The 18102-nt window shown below is 39.2% G+C and overlaps 1 protein-coding gene across 1 annotated transcript in view; it reads right to left on the reverse strand.

Annotated features, from left to right (window-relative positions):
* Positions 1 to 18102, reverse strand: part of ROS1 (ROS proto-oncogene 1, receptor tyrosine kinase) — a 72723-nt gene that overhangs the window by 47550 nt on the left and 7071 nt on the right. Inside the window, exons 6-18 of the mRNA XM_009645228.1 lie at positions 17701 to 17849; positions 16386 to 16524; positions 15713 to 15914; positions 14958 to 15034; positions 12490 to 12612; positions 11284 to 11468; positions 10038 to 10135; positions 8984 to 9495; positions 8383 to 8595; positions 7405 to 7515; positions 6695 to 6876; positions 5494 to 5685; positions 311 to 411 (exon numbers count right to left, since the gene is read on the reverse strand). Of these exons, the coding sequence (XP_009643523.1) occupies positions 311 to 411; positions 5494 to 5685; positions 6695 to 6876; positions 7405 to 7515; positions 8383 to 8595; positions 8984 to 9495; positions 10038 to 10135; positions 11284 to 11468; positions 12490 to 12612; positions 14958 to 15034; positions 15713 to 15914; positions 16386 to 16524; positions 17701 to 17849 (2284 nt within the window). The remainder of the gene's footprint in view (positions 1 to 310; positions 412 to 5493; positions 5686 to 6694; positions 6877 to 7404; positions 7516 to 8382; positions 8596 to 8983; positions 9496 to 10037; positions 10136 to 11283; positions 11469 to 12489; positions 12613 to 14957; positions 15035 to 15712; positions 15915 to 16385; positions 16525 to 17700; positions 17850 to 18102) is intronic.

Here is an 18102-nt window from a genome sequence, read left to right on the forward strand (position 1 = left end):
TCAGTGTTGTAAATGCCAAGATAAAATAGACAATAAATGGTGATTGTTTCCTAAAACTAAGTCTAAAAACTGATAAGCATGACCTCAGTTCAGCTGAGCTTCCATACTGTGTTTCTCTCACTGTAAAACCATGTTAACAACCATCTCAGCATGTAGTTTTCCATCAGCTACCTATGATCATTAGCTCTTCATTTTGTTTATTGTTAAATTAGTAACTAGTGTGTCCAACATTGGACAAAATTTGTTTTTAAAGAGTATCACAAAAACTAGAAAATAAAGAGATTCTTACCTCTACTACACATTTACTCACCCTTCTTTGCGAAGAGAAATTCTGTATAGGTTTAGGCATAGAATGTCTTGTACAAGCCAGTAAAGAAAACCATAGCTGAGATCCAAAGTTAAACCAACCACCTAAGAAAAAAAAGTCCAAATGGCAATTTTAACACACCTTTACTTCTGAGGTAAAAGCCCTTAGGCATAACTGTTGTCTAAACAGCATCATGAGTAGCTCTTTATTGGCAAAAATAACATCACTACCATGAATGTTTATTCTAACACAAAAAGAGGTAGCACTAGAAAATAATCAGGTCCTCGGTGGACACTTATTTATAGCAGCTGATGATTTTCTAGATAGCATTTTATGAGCACCTGTCACAGTGTTCATCCCTGGAGTATCTGAGTACTTCAGATATGATAGCAATAGTGTATCAAGAGATTAGTGGAACTACCTATCAAAATTTCCAGAACACCTCTGGTATTTTAACATTCTTTATCTGAAACAGGTGGTTGATACCCAGTCTGAAAGTCAGAATCACCTTTTGAAAGAAGATTTCAGATCTTTTTTCTTTGTTTTCTAGCTTTGATTTTATGCATACAGTACTAAATGTATTGCATTACTTATGGAAAATACATGTAAACTTTTTATTGACATATTTGGTTAAACAGGAAATTCAAATACTTACATTTTGGTAAACCTTTTATTGCTAAATAAAGAGCTGGGAGGGGAAATGAAACAATCTTCTTGTTCATTACTTTAATATTTCATCTTCATTTAAGCTAGGTGCAAGATTTTTTGTTTACTTTTTAATAGGATCTAATATTCAAAATAGAGGTTTCTTGCTTTTGCAGTAAACAACAGATTCAATACCATATGCAACAATAATAGAAATCAGACATCTAATAATCTGTTCTGTGAATAACAAAGAATGTGCTTCCACAAATTAGTCTGCTAAATGTTATCAAGTTCAGTCCATGTCATGTCATTAGCACAGCTTACTAGTTGATAGGGGCATCTCTGAACATGTTTTCCAGAAGCTCTCAAACTTCTCATCCAAACACTAGTTGTAGCTATTCTTTTATAAGCTTAAATTTTCATTATGGATGTAAGTGGAGCAGCCTTTTTTTTTTTTTAATCTTTGTTTAAAAACTGCAAGAAGATGATGACAGGAAAGCAAATGCCATATCACTTAGTTGTCTGTTGGTCCTTATGTAATCACATTCTTGACATATTTCTGTTGACATTATATGTCAGAAAATCAAGGTTTGAATGATTGCTCCTGTAGCATTTCCTGTTAAAAATATCTCACAGTATGTATGTGCCTGAGTGCATATTTAGTCAACTATGTTGTATTTTATCCCATTTACCTATTCTCCCTCCCATGCTCAACACCACATTCCGTCTTACTGAATCTACCTTGCTTTTTTAGACATTTGGGTCTTCTTTCCTTGCCCCACTTTTTTTCTGCAACCATTACATTTTCCCATAGACGTGCCCATTTTCTTTCTCCTGATCTCTGTATGCCCATTAATAAAAGACAAAGAAATATTTGTACTATTCATCCTCAGGAGTTAGGCAGTAATTTAACACCTCCCTTCTGTTATGCTTCAAAAATAGACAAGCTTTTTCCATTTCATGAGAGGTATTAGTCTCTGGACACAATATGTGGTTGTGATCATGCAATGTAACTCAACATGCAACATAAATTTATCTACTTGAAGTACCCTTGGCTAGACATATCGAGAGACCACATCTAGACGGCCCTGGTCCCTCCTGCATATAATGCATTTTGTTGCTCCCCTATGAATTACTTTTGTCCCAGGCACATTGTACAGTGTAAATGACTTACTAAGTGCTTTGAAAATCCTGTGCCAGATCCTAAGCTGGAATAAATCGGAGTAGCTCTGCCAAAATCAATCAAGCTGTGCCAATATGCACCAGCTAAGCTAAACAACTGATTGGAAAATAAAATAATTGTCATAAAAGGATCTAGTTCCTGCCAGAAAAATTAGGTTTTCAAAGCTCTGTCTTCATACTCATTTAGGAAACCTGTTGTCTCCATAGTAGTCTCTTCTATTCCTATCTCTCAGATTTCAAGCTAAAAGGAGATGCAGCTATATACTGCTGAAGATCCTGTACTGACCAGCTGAACAACAATTCTTTATGAGAAAAACAGCTAGTAAATACCGGTAAGAACCAGTTACGTAGAGAACATGCTCTAACTGATGGATCACAGCAATTAACTATTACATCTGTGTTTTAATACTGAGGTAAGAGGTACCCTTTTCAGGATAATGGACTCCATTGTGCAAGGAAGATACATATTAGTACTTGTACAAACATATATTTGCATCCTTATATGGGACAATAATGACCAGCTTGATAATTCTACCATTAAATAATGTTGTATTGCCCCCCTTTTTTTTCTGATGGGTTTATTTCAGGTTTTATTTTAATAATCAAACACCTGTCAGCTGTAACTGGTCACTTCTCAATCTAGACATTTTTACTTGGCTTTTTTCCTGTATGCATCACTGCAGGAGGCTGAGTTCAGGAAGTCAGTGCACAGATTAGGGGCAGCAGAGAAGCAGGAGAGAAGTTTTTTTGTAGGAGGTGTGAATAAGTGGATGGTTGAAGGCTGGTATCACTGACATAGAGAAAGGTGCAGAAAAAAAATGACAGGAGCAGACAAGCAGTCTTATTGCTGCCAAGGTTCTTGAAAACAAGAACAAGAAATTTGAGGTTAGCATGAGGCGATTCAGAGAAACAGGTAGTGTATCAAAAGAGAAGGGCAATGAAGGTGATGTTCACCGCTTAGAATAAACTACAAATTGTCAGTCCTTTGCAACAGATCACCCAGAAGATATGTGATAAGTGTAAGTGTGCCATTGAGCTTGGACAGCATATATCTGCCCATGAAGACAGTCCACACCAGCCAGCTTCCACAGAGAGGTCTGAGGCTAGTACTGGAAGATACAGTGACCCTTTGCAGCACAGGCATTTCTCTCCACATGTGACAAAAGCTTTTCACTTCCTCTGCATTTCGGTTTACAAGTAGAGAAGGTGCCACACCAGAACCAGCTTTCCCTCCCCTTCCCAAACCCTCATGAATGTAACAGAGATCTGTGAGATCAGCTGGCCTTTCCGAATGTTAATTGCCTTTCAGAGACTAAACTAGGCCTGGCTTTTTTTATAATCAGAGAAACATAATCTCTTTTCCTTTGGGAAAGGAGATTTAAATGATCTGGGGAATGATACAAAGCTAACCAAGAGACACAGATCTCTAAAGTTTAGAAAGGATCTTGAATAGAGAACCTGGCTTCAGGTAAAATGGGAGCCCAATTTGGATGGAATAAAACCAAAGGCTTCTTTAGCAAGAGCTGTGTTTTAAAGAAAGCTGTTGCTACAAATAATATATCTGAGTTGACCTCTTCTGTGGCAGTCAACCTATGCCTCACTCCAGCACTTGGGACAGAAGGTAAAACCCCACACAGGCTGTGGTTTGAGCTGAGGAGCATTGAGCTTTTCTTTTAGAGACTCCATAGAGTAAAAGCAGTGCAATAGATGGGATAGTCCCTCAGCCTGACCTGATAAGGACACAGCCTGGAAAAGAGTCAATGGTTCACTGGGTCTGCAGACCTAATCACACTGATTTCCAGAGTTGTCCAGTCCCTGTTAGGGACTCCTCCCCCTGTAAGGGGTTCTCTTGCCAGGGAATTGGGCCATCTGTCACTTTTCTCCTAGATACAAGAGGAGGGAGGGGAGTAAGGAAAGAAGGAAGGAAGGGAAGGACACTTATGCTGCTGCTGAGAACCTGGCAGATCTTTTCATGAGTTGAATAATCAGTCTTAGAGTTCCTTCACTGCATAGGCAACACTGAATCCCACCTAGAAAGAATGAGAACAAGTCCCTGGCATGGCAAATCCCACATGGTCTCAGAGGCAGGATGGGTTTGGGGAAGGTGACAATGAGCTATGAGGAACCAGCAGTGAACCAAGGCCTTAAGACACTTGATAGGACATCAGAGAGGGGTGAATGGAGAAGAAAGGCATGGGAGAGGTCAGCAGAGATACAGAGGTTGTCTATGAGAATATCAGAGCACACCAAAATGTCTCCAGGTAGTAAAGTAGAATTAATGGGGTCCCACATATTACAGGGGCTTTGGTGAGCTATAGGTGGGAATGGCATCTCTGTTTCCCCTCTACCATCCTAGCCCTGCCATGGGACCCATTATCCACCCTAATACAGCTAAACCAACAATGCTCCATCCCTTTTTTCCCCTACACAGTCCACTACCTTTACTCACTCTTGCAAGAAGCCCCCTTCCCTTCTCGCTGAGGAGCTGCTCTGCTCTTCAGCAGCCTCTTCTCAGCCTTCTGGAGCTCCCAAGCATCCTGGAGCAAAGAAAGAGAGGCCAGGCTGGGGCCAGGCCTCCATCTGACACCAGCAAGGGAGAAAGAGAAGATGGGGAAGGGAAGGCGCAAGCTGGGGATGGAGTGTCTTGAAGATCCCCAAAGCACAGAAATAGCTGTTCCAGTCACTGTACAAGGGACAGGATCAGGCAGGATGGGGACTGCCAATGGCAGATCCAGCACCCTCACTAGCACTGCGGTGGCAGCAGCAAGCTGTGCCAGGCCGTAGCAGGGGCCAGCTGTGCTGAGCACAAGTATGGCACCAGCTGACATTCCCCCTCTCTTATCAGCACAGGCAAAGCCTGCCTCTGCAGCAGGACCTCTGCAGCCTGAAGTGCAACTCCAGTGGCCCTGACAAGTGTCTAGCCCCAAAACTGACCCTGTCAGGAACTGTGAGCTGGGGAACATCACAAAGGAGGCATGATGCAATGGAGTGCTGGCTCCATATTTTGATGGGAAATCCAGAACTGACCATTAGACTTAAGTCATTTGGGAAAAACAAGTGCCTTTCACACAGGGGAAGGAGCAACATTACAACCATAAGGACATCTTTAATGTCACATTTTGTTGCAAGGGTCTGACTTTAGAACTACAGGCCAAAGTTTTGGTACACCTATTACATGATTTAATTCTTACCCTGTTCTCAAAATTTTATAACAATAATGCAAGAAACCAGAAAGGCATGTTATTTTTCTGGTCATAACACATCAATTTTGACAAGCGTCAACAATGACTATATTCAAGAGATCTAACCACTAAAATACCTCCCCCCCCCCCCCCCAAAAAAAAAAAAGAATCAGTCACCTGTTTACCAGAAAACTGTATCTGCTCTTGTAACATAAGATACTCCTCTCCATTCAGTCTTGTGCTCTCCACTGTATACGTTGTGGCCCAGTACAAATAGCCATTTACCGAATCCACTACTAGATCCTTCACTAGGAATGCAACGTGAGCCACAACATCTGTATGGCCTCCCAGCAGTGATTTTCTGTAGATCTAGGCACAAGAGAATTACTTTTAGCATCACACCTAAGTCATAGAATCATAGAATCTTTTAGGTTGGAAAAGACGTTTAAGATCATCAGCCATGATCAACTGAGTATACATAAGTGACTTTTCCACAGCTGTTTATCAGAAGTTTATGCAAGCTTTAGGCTTTCAAAGCCTAGACCTTTTGTGTTCAAAGTATAAAGATGAAGAATAAGGCAAAATTATTAGCTAATGTTGGCCAGAAAGTAACAAAAGAAAAAGATGAAATATCTCTTCCCCTTGGCTTTCCCAGTTCTGGCAGCCTTCTGTCTGACAGAGATTCTCACCCACTTCATATTCACTATTCACAAGTGTAAATGAGGGTGCAAGGCAGTGTGAAATCTGGCCTCCTAGCTCCAGTTTTTAAAACAGCTTCTGACTTTGCACTTACAAGAAATGAAAGGCATAATCTGACAGCACTGCATAAATTAGCACTGCAATTTTGAAGTCAGATACCTTTTAAATAATTCACATGTCAATGTTCCTGATATGAGAGTGTACAAAGTGCAGTTGTAATTATTTTTTTAGCTGCAGTGATCTGCAAAATATCACAGTACAGAGGCTAATCTTGAAAATCTCTGTGTAAACAAGTCATGTCAAACTTGATTAAAATAAAGTCCCTCTACTTCTTAGCTGAGATCAACTTGGCAGCCTCCATTTTCACTATCTTCACTTTATTTTTACAATGTTGAATCCAACAAAACTGTTGATAGCATGTTTGATTTGCCTGTTTTGCACCTGGAATCCAGTATCCTGCATTAGTGAATATTAGTGAACATTTAACACCGAACTTCTGTATAACTCTGGAAAATCACACAAGGGAAGAAAGGCCTCCTTGTTCTACACTATAATAGCAAAGGTGCAAATGCATCTCAAGTTGCAAGAAGTAAGGATTATCTTCCCAAATAATGTTTTACAGTCTTTCTTGTTGACTTTGGGTCTTTTTTTTTCTTTTAAGAAGTGCAGCTATACCTACCGTATTTGCTTTGCCAGCCCAGTACAAACATTGACCCAGCCAATCAAAGGCCAACATCCTTGCATTTCTGATGTCAGATAAATATGTATTCTCAGTGCTACCCTCTCTTTTGTTCAATGACCAGGTCTGAACTTTGCCCATGGAATTAATCCAATAAAGAGTGTCATTATACCAGTCGAGGTCTTGAAGAAAAAAGGGAAGATATTAAGCATTTCACACACATGTAAATAAAAAACAATGTTTTTTTAAAGAATAAAAAGTGGTCAGACACTTCAGTTTTTAAAAAATCAGTACAAACGAACAGTTAGGCTCAGTTAACATGAAGACATATATTCCTTATAGGAATACAATGTACGTACATAGTACCTATATAGACCTGTTGATTATAAATGTATGACATATGGTCATATGTCCATGCATGTTGGAGGCAGAACTATTTAGTTCAGAACGTTGACTTTAGCTCTGCTCTAACCATGGTGATGTCACTAGGGTTTCACTAAGGATTAATTTGATCCATAGAGTAGAAGAAAGAGCATGGACACAAAGGCTTAGCTCAGTGAAGCTGCTTCACTGCACTGCACTGCACTGCATTCAAGTCTAGAGTGCTGCAATGAAAGCCCTTGTCTTTCAGTTTTGTTGATGAAATTTATGGAGAGCTAATAAATGCTAACAAGTCTGTAGCAGTAGCATGCAGTTTGTTTAGTATTTACCTGAAATGTTTCTTATACGAGGACAGAGGAGTTCTCCTGGCCCGTAGCTATCCAGCCGCTGCTTCCAGAGCCCTTCAGCCCCCACTGCCAACACATATGGTTCTTCTTCAGCTGATAAAGAAAGCTGCTGTTATGCACACCAACAAGCAATTGATGTATAATATTTGTATTTCAATAGCAGGGGTTCCTGTTTCTGGAACGTTACAGAAGAACAGTTAAAACTGCCCCATCCTAAGGAATAATGGACAAAGAAGGCATAAAAATATCATAATTTGATAAACTCTGAGATTTGGGGCAGGTTTAGATCCAGAACAATAAGGCAATTTGGAACCCTATTAAATGCTTAAAAACCACTGTGGGTTCGGACCTGGCCTTACTGAAGTCAGGCAAAAGTCACCCCTAATCTCAAGTGTCAGTCCAGTGCCTTAAGTTAAAAGATATTTTCCCCTCAGAGATAGGTTATTATGGGTGAACTAGGTTTCAAAAAACAATCTAAAGATCTACAGATCTCAGACATTGTGCACGCATCCATTTCCCCCATTATCTGTGCTCAAACCAAGGATTTTCAGCTTCTAATGAGCCTGCACTTTCCCATAAACTGTCAGTAACCCCCAAGGCACTGCTGAAACCACTTCATCATAGGAAGTGATTTACAGAGCACAGGAAAAAAATAAAAGCCCTCATACCTGTTAATTTGATAGTGTATCAAATAATGTGTTTGATAGTGTATTTGCATTAGAAAAATGTATATAAGTAGTAATAATAAATACATAATATATTATACCATTATTGTAGTTGAGAATCTTACTACTTTAACCAAAAGCAAATTTACTTATCCTCTATTCTTTAATGTTTGTAAGACAATCATTTTTGTGCCCCTCATTTTGCAGTCATTAGCCAAAGCCTGGGCGTCACCAGGTGGAAAGCTGCATGCATAACTTGTTCTTCATTTCTCCTGGGTGACAAAGCAATTCTCACCTTCATCTAAAGTTGTGCCTCTGAATGACACCGACCATGGCCCTTCACCAGCAGGAGACACAGCTCTGACTGACATTTCATATGCGGTAAAGCTGGCCAGCTCCTTCAATGTAAACCTAGTGTCATGAATGTTTGAGACAACCCATTCCTCTGCAGATGGATGCTGAGATGACACTTTCACATCATAGGTCCAGTTCTGCCAAGCAGATAGACCTGTGAGATGCAAACAATCATATTATTACAGAGTAGACGGCAGTAACAGATGATACACATTCATCAAGAAAACTGTACATTGGAGACTCATTCCAAAAATGCCAGTATCGAGCGAATTAGGAAAGGGATAAATTAAAAATTTACACTCTCCGGCTCTGGGACCAACCAAGAGTTACCAATATAAACTTGTATTAATTTAGCCACACAATTTAGGTATTTTACAGGAAGATCTTGGGTTCAATTTTTCAAACTGTGGTAATTCTACATCTTCCAGCAGGATCGCCTATTGAAGTCACCAAAGCCCAGCATCAGGAAAAGGGAAACCAGGAAGTTACTCTTCTCTAGAAAGAAAAGGAGTGTATTTTCAGGAAGAAACAACTGAACTTACTGGTTCCAATAGTGTGTTCAGGTGGTCTCCAGCTGATCACAGCTTGGTCCAATCCAAATAGCACCGTGACAAGCCGAGGAGGAGTTGGTAAAGGAAAAGGCTGAGTTGATGCCCCATAGAAAAGCAAGTTGCCAAAGCCAAAGTACTCTGGATACACAAAATTGCAATCCACAACATACTCATTGAAGCTAGAGCTCCCCATTGGAGAGACCTCCTCATGGAAAACTGCCCTGCCATCTGTGACAGTAAATGTGTTATCTTCATAAACAAAGCTCTCCATGTCATTAAGCGGCACGTGTGATCGCAGCGTGTGAAATTCTGAACCATCAAGGAAACCTGACACAAAGGCCTGTTCTGTTTTGTTGAAGAAAATAAGTCTCTTAGACTGGAAGTTGATCATGAAGTCTCTCAGAGCACTGGATTTCACTACTGGTAAAGCTGTGGAGGCAGTGCCAGGGAAGAGTGGAAGGTTTGCTCTGTATATGCCATCCTCCAGAAGACAGTAAATGTAGCTGGCCATGGAGCAAAACAGACACAAATAACTACAGTGCAAGAACTCTGTAGATGAGTCACAAATATTTTAACAGCTCAAAGATGTGCCTGTCTTTACACAGACGAAAGGAAAATGCATTTGGCTCTATTAATATGCATCCTGGGAGAATTAAGCACATCACTTTTTACTTTCTGGGGATTTGGATGGCAGATTATAGGAGAACATTCTTCCATAATACCTCAAGTGTTAAGCATGGACATTTAAAATGCATAGAGCTTCATATTTCTAAAAGAACTGAATGTCTGACAACCAAATTTCTGCATTAGAAATACTTTATCTCCTCAGTTAACACCCTAGAGAAGAAAATGCAGAAAACAACAAAACAACACTGCATGGTGTCACTCTTGTTCCAATTGTTTTGAAGTTTGTTATTTGTTGCCAATTGCACTTTTGGTAAGGCAAGAGTTTGAAACAGGAACCTAGATGACTAATGAAGTGAAGAAAATTAGAGAGGAGTTTTATAGCACCTTTGACACCAAGTGCTCAATGGAGGACACTTACCCATTATAGGGATCAGCTATAACCTTCCTAGGGGCTGTCACATAAAGAGGAGTGATGTCTTCAGCTGCCGTGCAGTTCTCTAAATAGCAAGCATATATCTGGAGAAAGAGAAGAAAAAGTGGTGATGCATTCATAGCGTGTTCGCTAATAATCAAACAAGCTGACCTGGAATTCCTTCAGGGGAACCAGTCAGTGAAACACCTCTCTCACAATCCCAGGTCCTTATGGGCTCCTGAGTTGTCAGTCACCCAAGTACAACATTTGTACACAAGTGTGAATGCATCCATGACAGCCAACCTCTTCTCAACTTCCTACCTCTAAGCTGGAGGGAAAAGCCCAATTTGGGGGGTATAGGCAAACTGTACTTTGAAAATGATCTGGCAGGGAAGGGAAAAGAGGGAAGAAAGTGCTTTTCTGATCCTGGGAGTAATACCTTAGGACTTCTCTAACCTGCAATTGATTCAGAAATCCCTGCCATCAGTCTGTTTGTCTACAGCTCATTTGTATCTTTTTATTACTACTACTTTTCCTGCTCCCTGTTGCCTCAGCAGTAAGTGAAAAATCAGACATGGCAAGAGGATTGCAAAAAAAACCCAAGCAAACAAAACAAAACAAAAAGCCCCTAACCATTTAAGGCAACTTTCTAGTCCTTTGTGCATTAGAGGATAAATGCAAAGTCTGACCCTTAGCATAACTGATGTTTTGTAAGTAGGGAATCAAGGGCAGGGCTGCCATCTACATTTTTACTTCAAGTTGAAACAGTTGTAACCTGGGCTGTCCTCACTGGTATGAAATCCTTTCCCCCTTGAACATCTTTTGCCAATTATGAAGGACATTATAATCACTAACTAGTTATCTGACTGCCTTCCTGAGGCAAAATAGGAACTGAACAGACTAGATGGAGAACAAAGTCACAGAAACAAAGTTGCTTATATTGGGTATGAGGTGGGTGTGAAGTTAGTCTCAAACCCAAAGCAGTTAAAACCAAAATTTTTTATATCTTAAGGAGAAAAATACAACAAGGACCCAAAGTTCCGTATGGCCTGTTTGCTTTAAATATGACCTGGTATTCAAGGCTTTCTTCTTTTTTAAAACTCTGAAATACGTGAATATTATTAAAGAAATCTATTTCTATAATTATAATTTGTGCATGCATATCTATATATAAATCAGATTTTCTCCTGTAAAATAAATCACAGTAATGGTTCAAATGAAATAAGAAATTAATTAAGCCCCAGAGCACTACCTTTTCATTCATGACAAAGTATATCCTCTGGTAAAGCCAGTCTACTGAGATGGATGTAATATTCCCCCAGCCAGTATAAAAGAGCATTAGGTCAGATACATCAGACATATTTGCAGCTCCTTTCACCCAGATCAAATTCCCCTCAGAAAAATAGACAACTTGCTGATAAACATTTGCAGAAATTCCTAAAAACAGAAAGATATGTGCACACAGATGATATAAGAAAAGTTTTGTTTTTTCAGTTATTTTTTCTTCTTGTCTTAACAAGAAGTATTTTTCAATCTGCAACCCAACATCATTGGGGAAAAGTTAAATGGTTTTTGTCCTCCACTTCTGTTCTTTAAAGATAGTAAGGAAATTTTCCCATTTGCTATGTAAGTGACATTATTATAGACAATTGCTCTTCAGGAAGGTAATCAGACAAAAAGAGGATATGTAACATACAAACCAACTGACACTGATTGCCCCTCTCCAGGGCAAACAGATGCAGTTGGCACCTGCTCACAAAACACCACTCACTCTAGAATTCAAGCTAGACATTTTCTGTGCCACTCCTGTACTATCAAAGGGTATTTTGTCAAGGGCAACATTCATTCTCTGACATCTTTATGGCTCTGTGAACTTTGGTAGATAAACTTGGATTTCTACGCTGTCTCCAAGGACCAAATACAGCACCAGTGTAGATAAGAAACATTAGAGTGGCAAATAATTTGAAATAACATGGTTGTCTGGTGACTTAGGCTACTAAACACCTTGTTATAGAGCTCTGTGCCCCAGACTAGCTAACACACTAGCATACTCTTCAGACAGTATCTTTTCACACTTCATATTATTTAATTCTTAAGTTTGAATGACTTCATTTCCCCATATTAATGTTGAGAAAATACAGTCATTAATCATAGTGGAAGATCTGCTTTGGCTTCATCTTACCTCAGTTTAGATACCTACTATGTAAAAGTCCAGCCCTGAAGTAAATGCCTAGATTCGGAAATGAAAAGATTGCACTGGGGAGAACAATTGTTCTCTTCCCAGTGCCTGTCATTTCAAATAGGTCAAATCATGTCCTGAAAGTTCCTACTTCTCCCTATTGACTATAAAGAAAGGCTAGATACCGTCTTAGGCTGGGTGAGGTGCATTCTGTCCTTGGTGAACACAGAGGTCTAAGTCATACTTGAGAGAAAAGGAGACAGCCCAATCTGATTTTACCTGTAATGTTGTGGTGTATAATACCATTTTTCAGACACTGGGCAGCTTCAAGGAAATGTTCGGTGTATCTCTTCCTTAAAGACTGATTTCTGGATAGGAAGAGCCATGTCGCTTTTTCCTTAACTAACAAACAGAGAAATTCGGAATTAAGATAGATGACTGCAGCACAGAAAAGAATGTTGCTAAGTGAGATACATGCCTATACACATGCACACACATATGTACATGTACGTATTCTTACACTAGCAATGACAGACTAGAAGTCAAACTCTTTGAGTGTTGAAAGCAGACAGAGTTATTCACCTTTACAGTGCCTTCTGGCTACTCAGCCAGAGTGAGAACACACCACATGGATTTCACACCATTATTTCCTGTAACAGTAGTGAGTCCCCAGTGTGGGAAGGTAGGCTGGAGCAAATGAGGCTCCCCTACAGACTCCTGAGGAAACAAAGTCACTGAGACGTCCATGTGACTCCGAGATCCAGCAGAAGTGTGATATTTAGCCCCCCTGGGCCTCTTCAAAAGGCCCAGTCAAACCAGAATATTGTCCCACAGATCTGGGAAAGAGCAAGGCAAGTATATGTACTTCATGTATTTCACCATGCTGACCAGTGATTTTTTTCAGGGAACAAGTAGTTTTCACAGATAAAGGTGATAATGGGATAACATGATCTGCTTCAAAGTTGATAAATTTAATTTTTATTTTTTTTTAATAAAGTCACAGATTTTAAAGTCAAGAAGGAGAGCTTTGGTCACATAAACTGACTTTGTGCTTATACAGGCCCAAGTAACTTACATTAAAACCTCTGCAGCAGATCCATACCTTCTGTCTGGACTACGCATAGCTCTCAGAAAGATACCTAGTATTGCTTCTGAATCTCAGATCCCTGAAAATCTAGCACACCCCCTACTAAATTGAGTCACAAGGTAGTTACCTTCATTTTAAAAAGTGGTGTGTTATTTCAAGTCTGAAGTTTGCTAATTTAAGTTTCCAGACAATCCTTCCTTTTTTTTTTCCCCCTCTAGTTTAAACAGCTGTCTGCTATCAGGTATCATTCCCTCTTATGGGTATCATGAGACTGTGATCGAATGCTGTCTTAATTTATTCCCAGATAATCTGCATAGATTGAGCTGCGTGTATTTCTCACATGATGCACACAACGTCAGTCATTTTGGTAATGATATCCCCAGAGCAGAGTATGAGGCAAACATCACTTCCTCTCTTCTGGTGACACTTCTTGCAATCTGTCCCCAATATCAGATCTTTTCCCTGACTCTTCTCAGGGCTCAGATCGACATGGCTCAGTACGTGATGCAGTAACACCATTTCTGAATGTGATATGTGAGGAAGTGTTGTTTCTGTCCATGTTAGCACAGAGAGAAAGCACTGCCAGTGCAATTTAGAAGGAATCAACTGAAGTTTTATGTGGGGACTAGTAAGTGAAGGTGGGATGGTTCCCCACCCCCAGAAGGGGTTTTTTGGGGGGGTAGGGTTGTTTGTTTGTTTTCTACCTTAAATTAATTGGTAATTGGCTTGACTTAATGAACACAGTCAGATGGACCTGTCTGGACATTTCACAAATGTGTATGGCTCAGGGTCAGCTAACCCTAGAACAAACCTCTGCAGAGTCTCCAGATAAGGACATATCCGTGTGTCTGAGCTATTACCAAAAAAAAGAAGTCATATTTTAAAAAGCACTAGAGAAGCTGTAAGTTCAATTTCTCTAACCAATAACAGAATGTTTGCAATTCAGAGACAGAGTGGAAGTGTTTGCTAGAGTTGAAAAGTTTCCAGGTGTTTGACAACTGGATTTCTTCAGGAGGAGGGTAGTGTCTTTTGTTTTCTTTTCTAAAGATATACTTCGGTAACATTGATTTCATTCTCATTTGTGCTCTATCTCAACATGTACCTTTCTCTGGCAATTAATTAATATTTCTGCAATTCTTTGAGTGATACCTATAGGGTATCATTATTTTCATTAGAATTAGTTAATATAGTAAAATAAATACAGCCATGAAAGAGCAACAAAAATTGAAATGATTTCACATATTTGGCATGAGATAACTGAGGATGTTTTGACAAAAGAGTTTCATGTTAAGTATTTAATATCATTAGAAGAAATACATTTGTTTGTCAGCTGTTAAAATCTCATCTAGAAAATGGAAGCATGTCCTCTCAGTTGCTGCCTCAGACCACTGGGGTGTTTTTCATCTGTAATACAACTCAGGCCACCTTTGTTTGTGCCTACCAGCATCTCAGGTTATTACCATGCTGTGTAGCCCAATAATGTCTACAGCTAAAGAACAGGACTCTCTCTGATATGATATTGACCCCTCAGTGTACAACGCCTTGTCATGCACTGTTTACACTCTAAATATTATTCTCTTCTGCAAGGTACACGGCAGCCCAGTGAACGTGACTTTGTCCCCAGGAACAGATGGCGATAAGGACTCTGCTACTGTTGTACCTTTGGATTCTGGGGTTGTGATGTTGGCTTCGGCAGGGGGTCCAGCACCAACCTCATTAACCGCCACAATACTGAACCTACAGTAAACCAAAGAGACAGGTTTTGGTTTGCAGGTTTCTTTTGAAGGATTGCCTGAGAAACATTTTATCAAGTAGGGCAGATGCTCCAGAAGTGCTTGACTTTCAGGAAATGCCCATTTAAATATAGTGCTCTGGGACATTTATAATAAAAATAAAACCAACCAGAATCTGAATTCCCCAAAGGTGGGACAACAACAGAATCTTCTAAAGTAAAATTCAAAATGGGGTTTCAGACTCAGAAGAGCAGCTCAGTTTCATTTCAAAGGAAGATCTGTATTTACCAGTGCAAGCAGAATGCAAGCTTTTGTGTCTTATAAAAATGAAGGATTTTTTCCAGATACTTAAAGGACTAGAGAGGACTGTTCTATCATTCCCTGAATATACTGAAAGCATACCACACAAGCTCAAAAAAATGAAAAACTTCAGCTAAGAAAATGCAGCCTGCTGGCCCTATATCAAATTGCTTTTCCTTCCTCCCCAGTCTGACTTCCACATAAGCAGCCAACTCATCTGGAATAACTCTGTTACCTCAAAGAAGGTTCCCTTGCTTTTGGCAAGAACATAAGTAAACAGCATAATTGTGCAGAAGTAGAATTTAGGGATACCCTGTACTACCTGGGCAAGAAATGCTACAAAACACTTGGCCATGTTGGTTATCATCTTTTCTTTTCATACCTGTAAGTGTTGTTTGGGAAGGTGGAGTAGAACTGAAAGCTATGCCCTCTTGAGGCTTTCAACAGTTCGTGATTCTCACTGGTCAAGAGTAGGTTATATCCAACAATCAATCCATTTGGAAAAAGTGGTGGAGACCAACTAACTTCAACAGTGTTTGGACTTGAACTCTGAATATCTTTAATGACAGGAGCTGTCGCAGGAACTGCAAGGGACAGAAATAGATGACTCTGTGATGGCATTTAAGACCTTAATATTTTTTCTTTTTTTACGTTTCATACCTGTTAGTTCATTTATATTAATAAATATGATAAGGGACAGCAGTAAATTTCAGCAACGATTAACTGGTTTTAGTGTCCAGGAAAATGTGTGTATTCTGTCAAAAAGTTAACATGCGTAATTATGCAAAAAAGTATCTAATGTGTCCTCACAATTTTGACCATGTACTTTTTTGTGCACATTTTTGAAACCAAAAGCAGGAAGCTGCCTTAAATCTTCTAGTTTGAGCAAAAAGAGCTCATAGTATTTTAGCTTGGCCTTCTGCAGCTACCCAACAGACAACATACACATCATTCTGAAGATCAAGCATCAATATTTTCTGTAAAAGAAACAACAAGGAAACATAAACGTTTCTGATATGGTCCTGAAAGCCACAATTAACAGTGCAATTCATTACCTCCAAAAGCTTGTGTCCGGTAACTGGGACTAGATGTAGAATGGAGCTGCAGCTGAGATGTAATGATCCAAACTACTCGAAACAAGTATTCTGTGAAGGCTTGAAGGTCTTTGACTGTATATGAAGTTTCAGATACTACCTAGATTAATGCACAGACACAACTGGTTTTTTTCTTCTTCCATCTGCAGCTACTATGTGGGGTGTTATCAGGGCAAAAGAGGTCTTATACAACAGCATACATATTTCAGGATACAAAAGTGCAGCATCCTAAGTTTAAATAAGAGGAAATTCTGGTAGTTATTTTCAGCATAGACTTTGATTTTCCATCCTTTCAGAACTTTTTCTCTTCTCTTTTCTTCAGAACATGCTACCAAATCTAAACAATGAGTGGATGGATGGAAGGATGGATGCAATATAATAATAAATTTGAAGAATAAGGTAAAAAACCTAAAATAATAATGTATTATAGGAAATATATTTTAAACTGTTGATACATATACTACAGGCTTAAGATCCAAAGGCTCCTAGTTACTCTAAAGTATTTATTGTCTGAAGTAATTGTTCCCTATTATTTCACCAATGATTAATTAAGAAGAACTTCCTGCTTGGTAAATTATCTTTACCTTTGATTTGTGGCACCAACTTGCCATGCTCTGTAAATCAGTCCAATAGAGGTAATGGCAAGATAACAAGTGTATAGCTGACGCAAAAGAACGTAATATGAGAATAACCGTACTGAGTCAGAACAAAGATCTATCCAACCAAGTATTGCGTCTTTGACAAGAACCACAAAAAATTTCACTAGAGAAAGGTATAAAACCAAAAGCAAAGCCTACAGTGATATTTCTCCCAAATACCCTCAGTCTTGGCATTTTGTAAGCATAGCTCAACATGAAACAATAGCAATATTTGCATTTAGTAGAACTCAGTTTTTTCTTTTTCTTCAATTTGTTTAGTCACTTTTCAAACCCCATTTAGTAGCTTTAGTAATTTTAATATTTAAGAGTTTAGATTTAGAAATTTAACTTCCACATGTGCCAGGAAGCAGCTGAACATTTTAACTACATATTCTGCGAGGAAATACCTTCACTTGCTAGTTTTGAACCTGCTACCTGCTAGTTTCCATCAAGGTCCCTAGTTTCTATGTTGGAGGAAACAGGTAATAATTGCCCACTTCTCAGCTTCTCCATGCTGCTCATGACTTTGCAAACCTCTTTTGTGTGCCTTACATATTATCCAATATTTTTCTACAATAAAATGAAGAGCAGAGAAGAACCTATTTCCTTTCGAAGTAAAAGGAAGTTTCCTTCTTTACCTCTGTGTACCTCCAATCTCCAGGGAGCTGACTGAACTTCCATTGGATAATATATTTCACCCCAGAGATATTAGCTGGCTTCCACCCTAATGTAACACTGTGGCTTCCAATGGTAGATGCAAATGGTGCTCTAGGCTTGTTCAAGTAGTCTGAGGGGAAAATAACATACAACAGTAAGAAAAAACTTTCATGGCAATCTCTGGGTCTTAAGGGTAAAAGCCTATTACCCCAGACACCTGAAAGCTGTGAAGCCAGTAAAAACACACACAAAAATATATTGAAAATGCTGCTGAATAAATCACATGACATTTTAAAGACAATTTGATAAGTTAGCCTGAATTGAGCCAAGCTCAATGTGAGCAAACATGACTACAAGTCTGCGCTTGCATAAATGCACTTTTA

This window comes from Egretta garzetta, unplaced genomic scaffold, assembly GCF_000687185.1.
Source record: "Egretta garzetta isolate BGI_Z169 unplaced genomic scaffold, ASM68718v1 scaffold18, whole genome shotgun sequence".
NCBI classification, from domain to species: domain Eukaryota; kingdom Metazoa; phylum Chordata; class Aves; order Pelecaniformes; family Ardeidae; genus Egretta; species Egretta garzetta.